A 15,625-nucleotide genomic window follows, 5' to 3' on the forward strand; every position below is an offset into this window, starting at 1 on the left:
CTGAAATCCACAACGCTCCAACCCTGGACACCTTCAAAACTGCTCTCAGAACCCACCTCTTCACCAAGGCTTTTCTCCATCAGTTAGTTTAGATTAGATTAGGTCCATTATCCCTTACCTGCCCTCATCCCCCTTTTTTCCCTACTTCCCTAGCCCTATTTTTTGTCCTGATTGTGAAGCGACCTTGGGTTCTATGAAAGGCGCTATAGAAATTGTATCTATTATTATTATTATTATTATTATTATTATTATTATTATTATTATTATTATTATTATTATTATTATTATTATTATTATTATTATTATTATTATTTTATTATTATTATTATTATTATTATTATTATTATTATTATTATTATTATTATTATTTATTATCACAAAACAAACTGGTAAGACTATTGCTTGGCCTTACTCCTAGAACCCACCTCACCCCTGCCCACTTTGACAATATAGGATGGCTTAGAGTAGAAGACAGAGTACAGCAACCTGCAATGGGCCTGGTCTACAAGATACACTACACGACTAAGATACTAAAATACGCAAATACTTCCTAAAGGGTCAGTGAATACCACAACCACAACACCAGAGGGACATAGGCGGCGTGTATGTAAGGCCAGGCGAGGCTATGCCGACCCAAACCAGCAGCCCCAGTCTGCGCAAAACCAAGGTGTCAATGGCAGTAGGTGTGGTGGCCGTTTAACATTCCAGACTGCAGGCAGTAACCAATCACGCCGCATCATCAAACTAACCGATGCCAGTCTGGTCTTCAAAATCCTCCATGGTCTAGCCCCACTTTCCGATTTTTCACCTCCAGGTTCACCAGAACTGTTGTACCGGGTGACTTGGCTGTTCCATTAAGGACAAGTACATTTAGCAAATCAGCCCTCTTCGTGAGAGCTGCCAAGACCTGGAACTCCATTCCAAGTTACATGCCGCCTGGGCATAACACGGATCACCTGAGGCCGAGGGCTTGCTGTACGAGGGCATGAGACTGAGTTAGTGTTGTCACGATACTGGAATTTCGACTTCGATACGATACCTTGAAAAGTATCGATACTTTCGATACTTTCGATACCAAAAAAAAAAAATCTAATTAATTTTTTTTTATTATATATATATATTTTTTTTAACAAATTTTGCTTTTGTTGCTGGTTGATTCTCCTCAGCTTCTCTCTGGTATTATACGAGAAGATAAATACACTTTTAAAACCCTTTGTTTATCTTTAGATCAGAGAGAGAGAGAGAGAGAGAGAAAGAGAGAGTGGCTGCTGGAGATTTTAGGTCTACTGAGCGCACCTTTCTAGTTATGACGAGAGAGAGAGAGAGAGAGAGAGAGAGAGAGAGAGAGAGAGATTTTTACAGCTAACTGGGCTCGCTGCCTCAGCTCTGTGACAGTCAGATCAGACTCGTAAATCTGCTGCAGCAGTGCACGCCTTGCGTCTCCTCCTCCCCGTCACAGTCGAGCCCTCCTCCTCCCCGTCACAGTCGAGTGCATGAGCAGCTCCTGTTATCTTGCTGGCTAGCTACTGATAGCTCCTGATATCAACGTCTGATATCATCAGTTTGGCATTCGATTTCGCAGTAGTTGGCTAGTGTTGGCTAAGTAGCTATCGTTCCGTGAGCTAACGTTAGTAGCTACCTAGTGTTGGCTCTATCGTTCCGTGAGCTAACGTTAGTAGCTACCTAGTGTTGGCTCTATCGTTCCGTGAGCTAACATTAGTAGCTACCTAGTGTTGGCTCTATCGTTCCGTGAGCTAACGTTAGTAGCTACCTAGTGTTGGCTCTATCGTTCCGTGAGCTAACGTTAGTAGCTACCTAGTGTTGGCTCTATCGTTCCGTGAGCTAACGTTAGTAGCTACCTAGTGTTGGCTCTATCGTTCCGTGAGCTAACGTTAGTAGCTACCTAGTGTTGGCTCTATCGTTCCGTGAGCTAACGTTAGTAGCTACCTAGTGTTGGCTCTATCGTTCCGTGAGCTAACGTTAGTAGCTACCTAGTGTTGGCTCTATCGTTCCGTGAGCTAACGTTAGTAGCTACCTAGTGTTGGCTCTATCGTTCCGTGAGCTAACGTTAGTAGCTACCTAGTGTTGGCTCTATGATCGTTCCGTGAGCTAACGTTAGTAGCTACCTAGTGTTGGCTCTATCGTTCCGTGAGCTAACGTTAGTAGCTACCTAGTGTTGGCTCTATCGTTCCGTGAGCTAACGTTAGTAGCTACCTGGCTCTATGATCGTTCCGTGAGCTAACGTTAGTAGCTACCTACATTTTCAACAACGGAGGAACGACAGCTAACGTTAGCTAATAATAGCGTTGTTTACAAACTGAAGACAGGGCTGCGCTGCCTGGCTGTGAGGGGGACTGTTGCTCTGAGCGAGGAGGCGGAAGGGCAAGGCTCTGGCAGCGCGTCTGTCTGTCAACAACTTGCGGGAGCAAGCCAGCTGGTACCGATACTGCAGAAAGTATCGGTACTTCGGGAAATGAGTATCGAAGCCGTTTTAAATATTCAGTATCGATATTTATCGATACTTCGATATTTTTGACAACATTAGACTGAGTCAGAGTTAATCAAACCGTGGAAACTTTTTAGAGCTACTATGTACATTGTTTTCAAAGCATGATGAGATCCAAATGACGGAAAACGTTTCCTTCATTGCCGTCGGCACCGCAACTTGTGAACGGTCTTTCCCAATGAGGCGCATCCGAAACTGGCTAAGAAGAACAACAATATGTGCCAGGAGAGACAGTCAACTCTGAGTCCGCTTCACATTGAAAGTGATCTCACAGACAAACTTAAAGCAGAAAAGATCATTGATGCGCGAAACGTCGCATTTTTTTTTGTTGCATTAAGGTAAGACAATGGTTAATCATATTGGATGCCTTCATTTGAACAATTAATTTGTACTATATGAAATGAGTGGGGCTCGCTGTAGTAGCCTAGTGGGTGTGTGTATTGTATGAAATCAGAACCTGGACAGCACCGTTTGCGTGCACCGTTTGCGTGCAAGCAAAAAAGAAAAAAGGAAAAAATGTGCGCGCTCCGCGGGAGTCCTATCCCATCTATAGCCTACCCTAATGTCCAGCTCACCCACCGCCTATGCAGAGGGAGTTCCACAAATCAAATCGTTCAACCCAGATTCGGCTCAAACAAGGGACTAAACACGTTTCGCAATTATGCCACATCAATGTGGAACGCCCTACCCACAGCTGTAAAGGAATGTGAATCCCCTTCAAAATCGCTCTCAAAGAGCACCTACGGGTGGCTGCAATTGGAAACTGGCCCCTGTAAATGTCAAAATCCCCCCCACTCCCCCACCCCCCTCTAATGTAGTTTCTTCCCCTTCGGATTTCTATTTTTTTTATGATGTTCTCTCTTTCTTACACAGTACCGTATATTTGTATGTCTTGTATGTCATAAATGTCCTGATGAATTGAAAATGGAGGACCCTTATGTAAACAAGACGAAAGTATTTTTCTGGTCTTCATCCTCTTAGCAGTTGTTTGTATTGAGCTGTACTGTATTGTACCCATTCTGTAATCTGTTAATAAAGTTTTCAATCAATCAAACAATCAACAGTCTTCTCCAGGGTCAGACAAGTAGAAGAATTCCCTCTCTGAATGGAAGCGGATGTGGATTGCCAACAGCTAGGTTAGCTTACCACTTCCATTAATTTGTGCTAAGCTAGGCTAGCTCGCAGCCGGATAGCTTTCTATTGAACGCACAGCGAGGAAATTGGTATCCATCTTCTTGTCTGACTCTGGAAAAGACAGTAAGCGCATTTCCCATAATGTTGGCGCATTCCTTTAACCACCAGATATATTGTTAATTAACGTCAACTAGAAAACATTATCAACAGGAATGGCAAAGGTCTGTAACTCTCACAGTGTCCCCTGTGTTTCAAAAGACATGATCGTCACCTTGCTGAAGCGATGCGACCAGGAAGAAAACTGTCGGATTTCTAGGGAAGACTCTTCATCGTTGGTCTCATCGTTGGTTTCCTCGTCCTCGTCGGATGCCAAATGGTGGTAGCGTTCTGAGCGAGCTGATGACCGCAGAGGAAAACACTCAGGACATGGGCTGAGAGGTTCAGCGGGAAAGGCACTGAGAGCTAGAGCCCCATTATCATTGTATACATTGACAAGAAAGGCACTGAGAGCTAGAGCCCCATTATCGTTGTATACATTGACAAGAAAGGCACTGAGAGCTATAGCCCCATTATCGTTGTATACATTGACAAGAAAGAGACGTACTGTCAAAGTAGCTGGTGTCGTCCTCCGCTTCCAACTGAGGAATAAATTCTGCCTTCTGCCTCAGCAGTCCGTTCCAGTCCAGACCCAGGAAGAAGGGGTGCTGTTTGACCTCCGATGCCCCTCCTCCTCCTACAGTCAGTACAAGTTTCGTATCAAGTGACATTCCAATCAAGATTCAAAACGTTGGGATATTATAAAAATAAATACATAACAAAAAAACCAGTGTGGGATAATGATCCCCTCCTCCCCTCAAACAATCTCCCAGTCATGTTCCAACCCCCCCCCCCCCCTTTCCAATTACCCTCCCCCATTCATTCACCTCTCGTCGCTCACCTTCAACCCTATCCAGCCCCCAACCCATGTTTACCCCCTCCTCCACCTCCTCCTCCAATCCAATCGCCTCTCTCACCTGGACACACCCATCTTCTAAGACTATAATATAGATCAGCGTTTCCCCCGTCTCAAGGACCTCTTCTGGGGACACATGAGGCCGGTGTGTCCGTTGAGTCATCCATCTAGAACTCTGATTTACTTGTACCCGTTTGGGTATAATAACCCTGTGTTTAACCAAGTCTATATTTGACTAAGTATTGATCTGTTATATTCCTCCACACCAGCAATGGTTTAATATATATATATATTTTTTTAGAAATAGTTAAAGAACTACTGTTAGAGGTTAGAGGCTACCACTAGAGGTCTACTATCTGGCTGATGTTATGTGGTCGAGTTTGGCTGCTGAGCTCTCGAAGACACCGAACACCGAACCGAGTGTCCGATTATCGAGTCCTCACAACAGAATGTGAAAATGCTGTTGAAAATCGGCATAGTGGACCTTTAATAGCTGTACCCAGGGTTCCCACAGACATTGCAAAATGGAATTGAAAAGAAAATCGGATCCAATATTTATGGCTTAAAACCAAAAAAAATCTTGATTCAGAACTATTTTATCATCGATGAACAAAACGTTCAATGCGAATGGTTGATTTGAATTCCAAGGACTTTTTAACTCAATCAGCGCTGCGGGCCTAGAGCATCTTTGTTCCTACTGTGCCACCGCTCTAAGAGATAGGGATGCGTGCCGGTGTTTGCAGGGCTATATGTATATTCTATATTATAGCTATGGATACAAAACTATGGCTCATTTGACATCAACTATCCATCGTTCAAAATGTGAAAAAGAATTAATTTGTCCATGTATACTTTCGCGTGTTGGACCGTGGTGAATATTGTATAGTTTCAGAGTGATCCTGGCTCATTCCAGAAAACGGTGCTATGGAGGAATACGTGAATTTTACTAAAAGCGTTGGCGTTGCTCACCTGGACACGCTACTATTTCCAAATCAAATGTATATAATAGGTATTATGTTTCATCATGAATGCATGAAAGGGGGGGGGGGATCGTTTTTTGATGCTTTGATCGTCACCAACGGCATACGTTCTGGAGTACGTTACACATGGTCGTTGCGATCTATGTGAAATCATGGTTGGATCAAAGCAGGATTGATATCATATAGTCCTTACCTTCACTAGGAGGTACCCCAAAAAGAATATTCCAATTGTCTGATCGCGATTTCCAGTATTGGTGTCCATCGTGTCGCCAACATAATCCACCACAACACATGCATCGGGGGCATTGGATGCGTTTCAATGCCATCGAGTGAACCGCTAGACTCGCCTGACCAAAAGAACTGCGCCCGGAGTGAATTAAACGTAACACCGGGTGTGAAAAAAAAGGTTTAGAAGGGTGGGCGATACTGCCACCTATCAGGATGCGGCCGGTATTGCACTCTAGCGATCTCAGAGTGGTTCCCTATGGTAACCACAAGGTCCGTGTGAAAGAAATAAATAAAAATATAAAATAAAATAAATAACGATGAAAATCTGACTATACTCGGGTCTGGCGCTGAATGGTTGGCGAGTTAACCCGACTTTCCTCTGGGTCTGGCGCTGATTGAGTTAAGTACCTTGTTCAAAAATTGGCTGTTTTCAAGGAATTTCAGGCCTTGATTATTTTTTTTACAAAAATCAAGCACTTTAAGCACTTCAAGGACCTTGTGCCAACCCTGTGTACCTGTTCCTAGTCGATCCAAAGGACTCTGCCTCAGAAGGCGTGTGATCATGTCCTGGGCATCTACAGGCAAGGCATCGTCTTCATCCGGCCAAATGATGTCATCTGCATATCAAAGAAAGACCAGTCAGGGGATTCAAGCCCCAGCTAATTAATCAAACTTAATAAAACCCAACTAATTAAAAGCCAGCCTCAGCAGTGGCTACAGCGGATTCTTACCACTGACAACTTGGCCGAAAAGTTCTTCAGGCGTGTCTCCAAAGAAGGGCACACAGCCGACCAGGAACTCGTACAGGATGACACCCATGGCCCACCAGTCCACCGGCTTACCGTAGCCCTGCCTCAGGATCACTTCTGGGGCTATATACTCTGGGGTGCCACACACCTACAGGCAGAGAGCAAAGAAGTTGAACATGGATTACCAGTGGTCTGTGCCATTCACATGTTGATGTTATAGTCATTCATAGTTCGGTGATGATGCCAGTCCCCTATGTGCTTACCTGTTTATCAATGAACTCTCTGGTGTCTTTCTCCATGTGACCCTCATAAAGGTTTGTCGTCATGTTCATCAGACCGATTTTGGACAGGCCAAAGTCCGTCAGCTTGATGTGGCCCATGGATGTTATCAACAAGCTGTTGGGAGGGGGAGAAGGGAACACCGTGAGACTAATGCTCCATCGATAGCAGACGTGAAAGTGGGAGCTGGTTCGGGAACTCACTTGTCAGGTTTCAGGTCCCTGTGCACGATCCCATAGTTGTGAAGATACTCGAGGGCTAGGACAGTTTCAGCAAAGTACATCCTCGTCATTTCCACAGGCAGCGGCCCCATGTTCTTCAGCAGGTTGGCACAGTCGCCACCTAAACACAAAAGTAAACCATGAAGCCATGGAAACTATATTCCTTTTTCTGAATGATTAGTTGTTACCTAAAGCCCCTGGACTCCACTGTAGAGAAGGGGTGCAGGCCTTTGACAACAAACTGGGTCACAGCCCTGTGACACGCGTCCCCATATATATAAATGTGCGAATTGGCTATAATAAGGTCATTTATAAGCCTGCTATTCTATATTCTATAATACTAATTCAAATTGAATTGGTCCGGATGGGAGAATTCAGTACTGTATCTAAAGAACCTTCTGTTGAATCATCTTCCCTTTATTAATTTCTGGTCATTATTAGCATGGTGTTATTCACTGTCAAAGATGCAAAGAAAAATCATAATTCATATTCTCCTTTGTTTCATCACAATTTACTCAAGCCTAGTAATATACACAATATTTCTGACACTGGGAATACATTCACTGAGGTCCATAGATGTCCCTAGATACCAAGAATATGCAAATGGAACTTGTAGAAGTGGAGCAATATTCAATTTACTTAGGTATGTATTTTAGGCGGATTTTCAGAAAATAGGGCTCCGGGCTTAAGAGGTTAACCTGTTCCACCCGACGGGATCGGTACCGACCCAAAAATGGCATATGGTCATAAATCAATATGTTGCATATTTTTTGCGATTTTTTAATCAAACGTTTTCAAGTATTAACATCACTAACATGTCACAAAAGCATGTAGAATGTATATTATCATCAATACGTTAGTTTAGCAATAGGTGAAAAGTGCCATTAGATAGTTTTAACTTCTCGATTTGCTGAAGTCTATTACAAGACGGCGACCATTTTGGAAAATTTGAATAATGGGAATTGTAGTTATTTTGCGGCCATTTTGTCGAGGGAATGCATAGCTGTGGATCAGCGTTGGAATTATTCCGAACTACACTTCCTGGCAGATACTATGGGGGTTCAAAGTTCAGCGTTCTGAATGAATTATTCCAATAACTGTTATTATTCGCGATAATAAGCCACAAAAGGTAACGTTTTTGACAAATATTGAAACGCAGTTAGTTTCTCCTCCCTATTGTTAGCATGTAGCAACAATTAGATCTGAAATTAGTTTCAAAATGGTTGCACTGTGGTGAAAATATAAAGGTACAGTAAATTACAGTAGATATCATTATCTGTTCTTATGCACGCCTGGTGATACTAAATCCAAATTGAACTCGGGCATTTGAAAGATAATATATGTATATATATATATAAATGTGTGAATTGGCTATAATAAGGTAATTTATAAGCATCATATTCTATAATAATATTTCAAATAGCATTGGTCCGGATGGGAGAATTCAGTACTGTATCTACAGAACCTTCTGTTTAATCATCTTCCCTTTATTAATTTCCTTAGATTTTTACACATGATCTCAAGAAGGTACTGAACAAGATCAGTGGCAGTTTTTAAAGTTTGGTCATTATTATCATGGTGTTATTCACTGTCAAAGATTCAAAGAAAAATCATAATTCATATTCTCCTTTGTTTCATCACAATTTAAGCAAGCCTAGTAATAGACACAATATTTCTGACACTGTGAATACATTCCCTGAGGTCCATAGATGTCCCTAGATACCAAGAATATGCAAATGATCCTTGTAGAAGTGGAGCAATATTCCATTTACTTAGGTATGTATTTTAGGCGAAAATATTCCATGGGTGGAACAGGTTAAAGCTTGAGATTCTCTCCTCTCCTGCAGAATTTAAAACCTTGATCTCCAGCCATCGTCAATCAAGCTGTATGTGTTTCAAGCCTGGCTGGGTGGTCATTATCTAATTTATTGTCGTCTTATTGTTATGATTTCATATGCCGTGGGATTTTATATGCCTTTCCCCCCCGCTTATTACTGTTCATACACTCGACGTGACTGTAAATGGGGGAAACCTCTGTCGCCTTTTCGAGTTCAAATAAAGTCCTGAAATGTACCTTCCACGTACTCCATGACCATGCAGAGGTGACGCCGGGTGTCGAAGGAGCAGAACATGGAGACCACGAAGGGGTTCTCCGCGAAGGTGAGGATGTCCCGCTCCACGAATGCCTGCTGGATCTGGTTCCTCAGCACCAGGTTCTGACGGTTAATCTTCTTCATGGCAAAGCGCTGACGGGTCTCCTTGTGGCGGACCAGGTGCACGGCCCTACGAGGGGTCAGGGAGGGTTAGGGTCAGAAACTAGAAGTCACAGGAGGGTCAGAAACTAGAAGTCACAGGAGGGTCAGAAACTAGAAGTCACAGAGGGTTAGGGTCAGAAACTAGAAGTCACAGGAGGGTTAGAAACTAGAAGTCACAGGAGGGTCAGAAACTAGAAGTCACAGGAGGGTCAGAAACTAGAAGTCACAGGAGGGTCAGAAACTAGAAGTCACAGGAGGGTTAGAAACTAGAAGTCACGGGAGGGTCAGAAACTAGAAGTCACAGGAGGGTCAGAAACTAGAAGTCACAGGAGGGTCAGGGTCAGAAACTAGAAGTCACAGGAGGGTCAGAAACTAGAAGTCACAGGAGGGTCAGAAACTAGAAGTCACAGGAGGGTTAGAAACTAGAAGTCACAGGAGGGTCAGAAACTAGAAGTCACAGGAGGGTCAGAAACTAGAAGTCACAGGAGGGTTAGAAACTAGAAGTCACAGGAGGGTCAGAAACTAGAAGTCACAGGAGGGTCAGAAACTAGAAGTCACAGGAGGGTCAGAAACTAGAAGTCACAGGAGGGTCAGAAACTAGAAGTCACAGGAGGGTTAGAAACTAGAAGTCACAGGAGGGTCAGAAACTAGAAGTCACAGGAGGGTCAGAAACTAGAAGTCACATGAGGGTCAGGGTCAGAAACTAGAAGTCACAGGAGGGTCAGAAACTAGAAGTCACAGGAGGGTCAGGGTCAGAAACTAGAAGTCACAGGAGGGTCAGAAACTAGAAGTCACAGGAGGGTCAGGGTCAGAAACTAGAAGTCACAGGAGGGTCAGAAACTAGAAGTCACAGGAGGGTCAGGGTCAGAAACTAGAAGCCACAGGAGGGTTAGAAACTAGAAGTCACAGGAGGGTCAGAAACTAGAAGTCACAGGAGGGTCAGAAACTAGAAGTCACAGGAGGGTCAGAAACTAGAAGTCACAGGAGGGTCAGAAACTAGAAGTCACAGGAGGGTCAGGGTCAGAAACTAGAAGTCACAGGAGGGTCAGAAACTAGAAGTCACAGGAGGGTCAGAAACTAGAAGTCACAGGAGGGTCAGAAACTAGAAGTCACAGGAGGGTCAGAAACTAGAAGTCACAGGAGGGTCAGAAACTAGAAGTCACAGGAGGGTCAGAAACTAGAAGTCACAGGAGGGTCAGAAACTAGAAGTCACAGGAGGGTCAGAACTAGAAGTCACAGGAGGGTCAGAAACTAGAATCACTAATCGGATGACCAAGAATCATAGGAAGCTAGCTTTCTTGCATAATTGCTATGTTAAGCATAGGCCTTATCAACTTCTTTCCAACCCAGAAAAGCCCCCATCTGCAGTGCTTACCCATAAGCCCCGTTGCTGATCAGTTTGATGGTCTCGAAATCACTCTCCAGAGGCTTCCTTCGAGTCGGAGTCAGTGTCTGGGGGTACCTGTTCTGTGTCACGGAGCAGACATATCAATAGAATATTAAGAGGCTGTGAATGAGGTGGTTGACTGGGTGTGTTGCTGCATCGACATGTGCAGTAAATATGACAGCGAATGCATTTTACCTCCACGGTGGAGTCCAGGTCCACAGACATCGATGGACTCACGTCATACTGATCAAGCTGCGCCATTTCTATTAAACGAGAGAGAGAGAGAGAGAGAGAGAGAGAGAGAGAGAGAGAGAGAGAGAGAGAGAGAGAGAGAGAGAGAGAGAGAGACATTTCAAAATTGTAGCATGGGTGTGACCGTTTCTAAGACAATGTGTTTAATCTGGTCATTCAAGCGGAAGTCTGTAGCAAAGATCTGCTCTACCTTCCAAAGGGTCACGCGTCAGGCCCAGCTGGTTGATGATGTAGCGCGGAATGTCCGTCTTGATGCCCTGGCCGACCTTGGCATGACCCTCTGCCGCCTCCAGCAGGTGATAAAACTCTTCCGGGTCAAACTCCTGTCGACGGCATTCAACGCTCATTAGTGTCACAAGAGACTAACCTGATCCTCCGTGAGTCTTTCGCATTTAGAAACCTCCCTGCCACAGAACATTTAGAACCCTCCCTCCCCCAGAACATTTAGAACCCTCCCTCCCCCAGAACATTTAGAACCCTCCCTCCCCCAGAACATTTAGAACCCTCCCTCCCCCAGAACATTTAGAAACCTCCCCCCCCCCAGAACATTTAGAACCCTCCCTCCCCCAGAACATTTAGAAACCTCCCTCCCCCAGAACATTTAGAACCCTCCTTCCCCCAGAACATTTAGAACCCTCCCTCCCCCAGAACATTTAGAACCCTCCCTCCCCCAGAACATGTAGAACCCTCCCTCCCCCAGAACATTTAGAACCCTCCCTCCCCCAGAACATTTAGAACCCTCCCTCCCCCAGAACATTTAGAACCCTCCTTCCCCCAGAACATTTAGAACCCTCCCTCCCCCAGAACATTTAGAACCCTCCCTCCCCCAGAACATGTAGAACCCTCCCTCCCCCAGAACATTTAGAACCCTCCCTCCCCCAGAACATTTAGAACCCTCCCTCCCCCAGAACATTTAGAACCCTCCCTCCCCCAGAACATCCAGAACCCCCCCTCCCCCAGGTTGAAGCAGGCCCGTCTCACCAGACACTCCAGCAGCCGCGCCGGGCGGGCAATGATGATGAGGATCTTCCTCACCAGCAGGATGATCACCGTCACCTCTCCGCTCTCGGAGCGCTCGTACGCCTGAGGACACGGGTCAGAACAGGTCAGAACAGATCAGAACAGGTCAGAACAGGTCAGAACAGGTCAGAACCACAGCTCTCAGAGCGCTCGTACGCCTGAAACACACGGTCAGAACAGGTCAGAACAGGTCAGAACAGGTCAGAACAGATCAGAACAGGTCAGAACAGGTCAGAACAGGTCAGAACAGGTCAGAACCACAGCTCTCAGAGCGCTCGTACGCCTGAAACACACGGTCAGAACAGGTCAGAACAGGTCAGAACAGGTCAGAACAGGTCAGAACCACAGCTCTCAGAGCGCTCGTACGCCTGAAACACACGGTCAGAACAGGTCAGAACAGGTCAGAACAGGTCAGAACCACAGCTCTCAGAGCGCTCGTACGCCTGAAACACACGGTCAGAACAGGTCAGAACCACAGCTCTCAGAGCGCTCGTACGCCTGAAACACACGGTCAGAACAGGTCAGAACCACAGCTCTCAGAGCGCTCGTACGCCTGAAACACACGGTCAGAACAGGTCAGAACCACAGCTCTCGGAGCGCTCGTACGCCTGAGGACACGGGTCAGAACAGGTCAGAACAGGTCAGAACCACAGCTCTCAGAGCGCTCGTACGCCTGAAACACACGGTCAGAACAGGTCAGAACCACAGCTCTCAGAGCGCTCGTACGCCTGAAACACACGGTCAGAACAGGTCAGAACCACAGCTCTCGGAGCGCTCGTACGCCTGAGGACACGGGTCAGAACAGGTCAGAACCACAGCTCTCAGAGCGCTCGTACGCCTGAAACACACGGTCAGAACAGGTCAGAACAGGTCAGAACCACAGCTCTCGGAGCGCTCGTACGCCTGAAACACACGGTCAGAACAGGTCAGAACAGGTCAGAACCACAGCTCTCAGAGCGCTCGTATGCCTGAAACACACGGTCAGAACAGGTCAGAACAGGTCAGAACCACAGCTCTCAGAGCGCTCGTACGCCTGAAACACACGGTCAGAACAGGTCAGAACCACAGCTCTCAGAGCGCTCGTACGCCTGAAACACACGGTCAGAACAGGTCAGAACACAGCTCTCAGAGCGCTCGTACGCCTGAAACACACGGTCAGAACAGGTCAGAACCACAGCTCTCAGAGCGCTCGTACGCCTGAAACACACGGTCAGAATAGGTCAGAACCACAGCTCTCAGAGCGCTCGTACGCCTGAAACACACGGTCAGAACAGGTCAGAACAGGTCAGAACCACAGCTCTCAGAGCGCTCGTACGCCTGAAACACACGGTCAGAACAGGTCAGAACCACAGCTCTCAGAGCGCTCGTACGCCTGAAACACACGGTCAGAACAGGTCAGAACCACAGCTCTCAGAGCGCTCGTACGCCTGAAACACACGGTCAGAACAGGTCAGAACAGGTCAGAACCACAGCTCTCGGAGCGCTCGTACGCCTGAAACACACGGTCAGAACAGGTCAGAACCACAGCTCTCAGAGCGCTCGTACGCCTGAAACACACGGTCAGAACAGGTCAGAACCACAGCTCTCAGAGCGCTCGTACGCCTGAGGACCAGCAGACGGTCAGAACAGGTCAGAACACAGCTCTCAGAGCGCTCGTACGCCTGAGGACCAGCAGACGGTCAGAACAGGTCAGAACCACAGCTCTCGGAGCGCTCGTACGCCTGAGGACCAGCAGACGGTCAGAACAGGTCAGAACCACAGCTCTCGGAGCGCTCGTACGCCTGAGGACCAGCAGACGGTCAGAACACAGCTCTCGGAGCACTCGTACGCCTGAGGACCAGCAGACGGTCAGAACTAGGGGGTGTAACGATGCGACCTCACAACGATTAATTTCTATTGCGATTATTCAGGCAACGATTCAATGCATCATGAAATCTCTTCATTTGACCACGATTCGATTCGATTCGATACATTTTTGATACATTTTCTATCAGTTTCTATCATTTCGATTATAATCGATTGTGACTTTTTCAAATCGATGCAGTTGAATCGTCACATTAGAATCGATGCATTTCGATTAATCGATGCGTTGTCACACCCCTAGTAATAACAGAACTACAGCCGCTGAGCCCTGTACGGAGATTTCCCGAGCACACCTTCATATTAACCTTTGTATTATGTACAAAGTACATTTTGGTTATATTGCATACTACGTGCATGTTGGAGCCATATTGCTTATTATTTAAATGTTTTCTTTTTGACCATCGTGTGTATTCTATATTGTGTATATATTTATTATAATTGCAGCCTGGAACATACGTCCATCAACACTGACGAAGGAACACATTGGTTCCGAAACATGTATGTTCCAGGCTGCGATTAAAACATTGAATCTGAGAGAGCTGGTCCGGCTTCCTGCTTCCTTCTACTTAATCTTCGGGATCTCAGCGCCCAGTGTCAGACATTGTGAGCGCGGTCTAACTCGACTTTGTATATATTTATAATGAAACGGAATCATTTTGGTCATTTGGAATGATTGCTTCCCCTATTGGTATGGAAATTGAGGCCTAATGGTTCGCTGATTAATGATAATTATCAGGTGGTTAATTACCAGGTGTTTAAAGTGGATGTCTACCGGGAACAAGGGCGGTTTTGATTTGGAAAAGACGGGACAATCATACAGTTTTTCGACCACCACACCAAACACACCACACACACGCAGCAACCACAGTTTAATATTCACAGTTTGTTGCATTTTTTTAGTCTACCAATAGTCGACTAATGGCAAATTTTGGCCAATCATAGTCGACCATCCAAATCCTTAGTCGGGGACAGCCCTAGTATTGTGCTGTGCATCCTATGCTTGGAGATCGATGGGATCACAATAAACAACATCTGAACTTGATACGACTCAACTGAATTAATTGTTGGCTGGAAAAGGTGCGTCTGAAAAGTTTTACCCCGTTCTGATCGCGGCTGATGACGTCTGGGATTTGCCGATACAGTGCGTACGAGGTCAAAGCATTCCACGGTATGTTTCAGCAAATGATCTCCAGAATAGCTTAAAGGGTCAAGTTCAGAATGTTGGAACCCCAAGGGTCAGAAGTACACACCAATCAGAAGAGCCACCACGGAAAAAAGGCGACTCCTATGGTCTCCCGTCGCCTGTACTCAGGGCCAGGGGTGTAAAGTACTTACTTGTACTTCGCTACAATACTCAAGTACTGTCTTGGGGGATTTGTACTTTACTCAAGTATTATTAGGTTTGTATACTTGTACTTTTACTCAATTACATTTCAGAGAAAAAAGACAAGACCTACACAATACTACATACAAATCTTGCAGGTCCAACTATTTAAATTAGTATATTTGTTTCTCTGGCCGAACTAACGTTATTAATCCTGCGGCCGCACTTTATTTAAAAACAGCCAATCAAATCCCCATCAATGGAAAATGAACCCGCCCATACCCATGCTGATTGGTCCTTGTGCAAGACTATATCGGGGATCTTTGATTAAACACCTGCTATCAGAAGAATAGACAGTCAGAACAATAGTTTTTACTTTTACTTTAGTACTTAAGTACGTTTAAAAGTAGAAACCCTTTGACTTGTACTCAAGTGTGTTTTTAGCCAGATACTCTGACTTTTACTTGAGTACGAT

At 45.5% G+C, this 15,625-nt stretch overlaps 1 protein-coding gene across 1 annotated transcript in view; it reads right to left on the reverse strand.

Annotated features, from left to right (window-relative positions):
• The window catches only part of LOC311231663 (microtubule-associated serine/threonine-protein kinase 3-like), a gene marked incomplete at both ends in the record, with an annotated part of 194,016 nt that overhangs the window by 64,280 nt on the left and 114,111 nt on the right, over positions 1-15,625 (reverse strand). Inside the window, 11 exons of the mRNA XM_084318291.1 lie at positions 3,912-4,036; positions 4,245-4,367; positions 6,316-6,417; positions 6,532-6,697; positions 6,813-6,945; positions 7,032-7,170; positions 9,124-9,332; positions 10,680-10,771; positions 10,887-10,954; positions 11,134-11,266; positions 11,925-12,026. Of these exons, the coding sequence (XP_084174417.1) occupies positions 3,912-4,036; positions 4,245-4,367; positions 6,316-6,417; positions 6,532-6,697; positions 6,813-6,945; positions 7,032-7,170; positions 9,124-9,332; positions 10,680-10,771; positions 10,887-10,954; positions 11,134-11,266; positions 11,925-12,026 (1,392 nt within the window). The remainder of the gene's footprint in view (positions 1-3,911; positions 4,037-4,244; positions 4,368-6,315; positions 6,418-6,531; positions 6,698-6,812; positions 6,946-7,031; positions 7,171-9,123; positions 9,333-10,679; positions 10,772-10,886; positions 10,955-11,133; positions 11,267-11,924; positions 12,027-15,625) is intronic.

Source organism: Notolepis coatsorum, assembly GCF_963971535.1.
Source record: "Notolepis coatsorum genome assembly, chromosome: 7".
NCBI classification, from domain to species: domain Eukaryota; kingdom Metazoa; phylum Chordata; class Actinopteri; order Aulopiformes; family Paralepididae; genus Notolepis; species Notolepis coatsorum.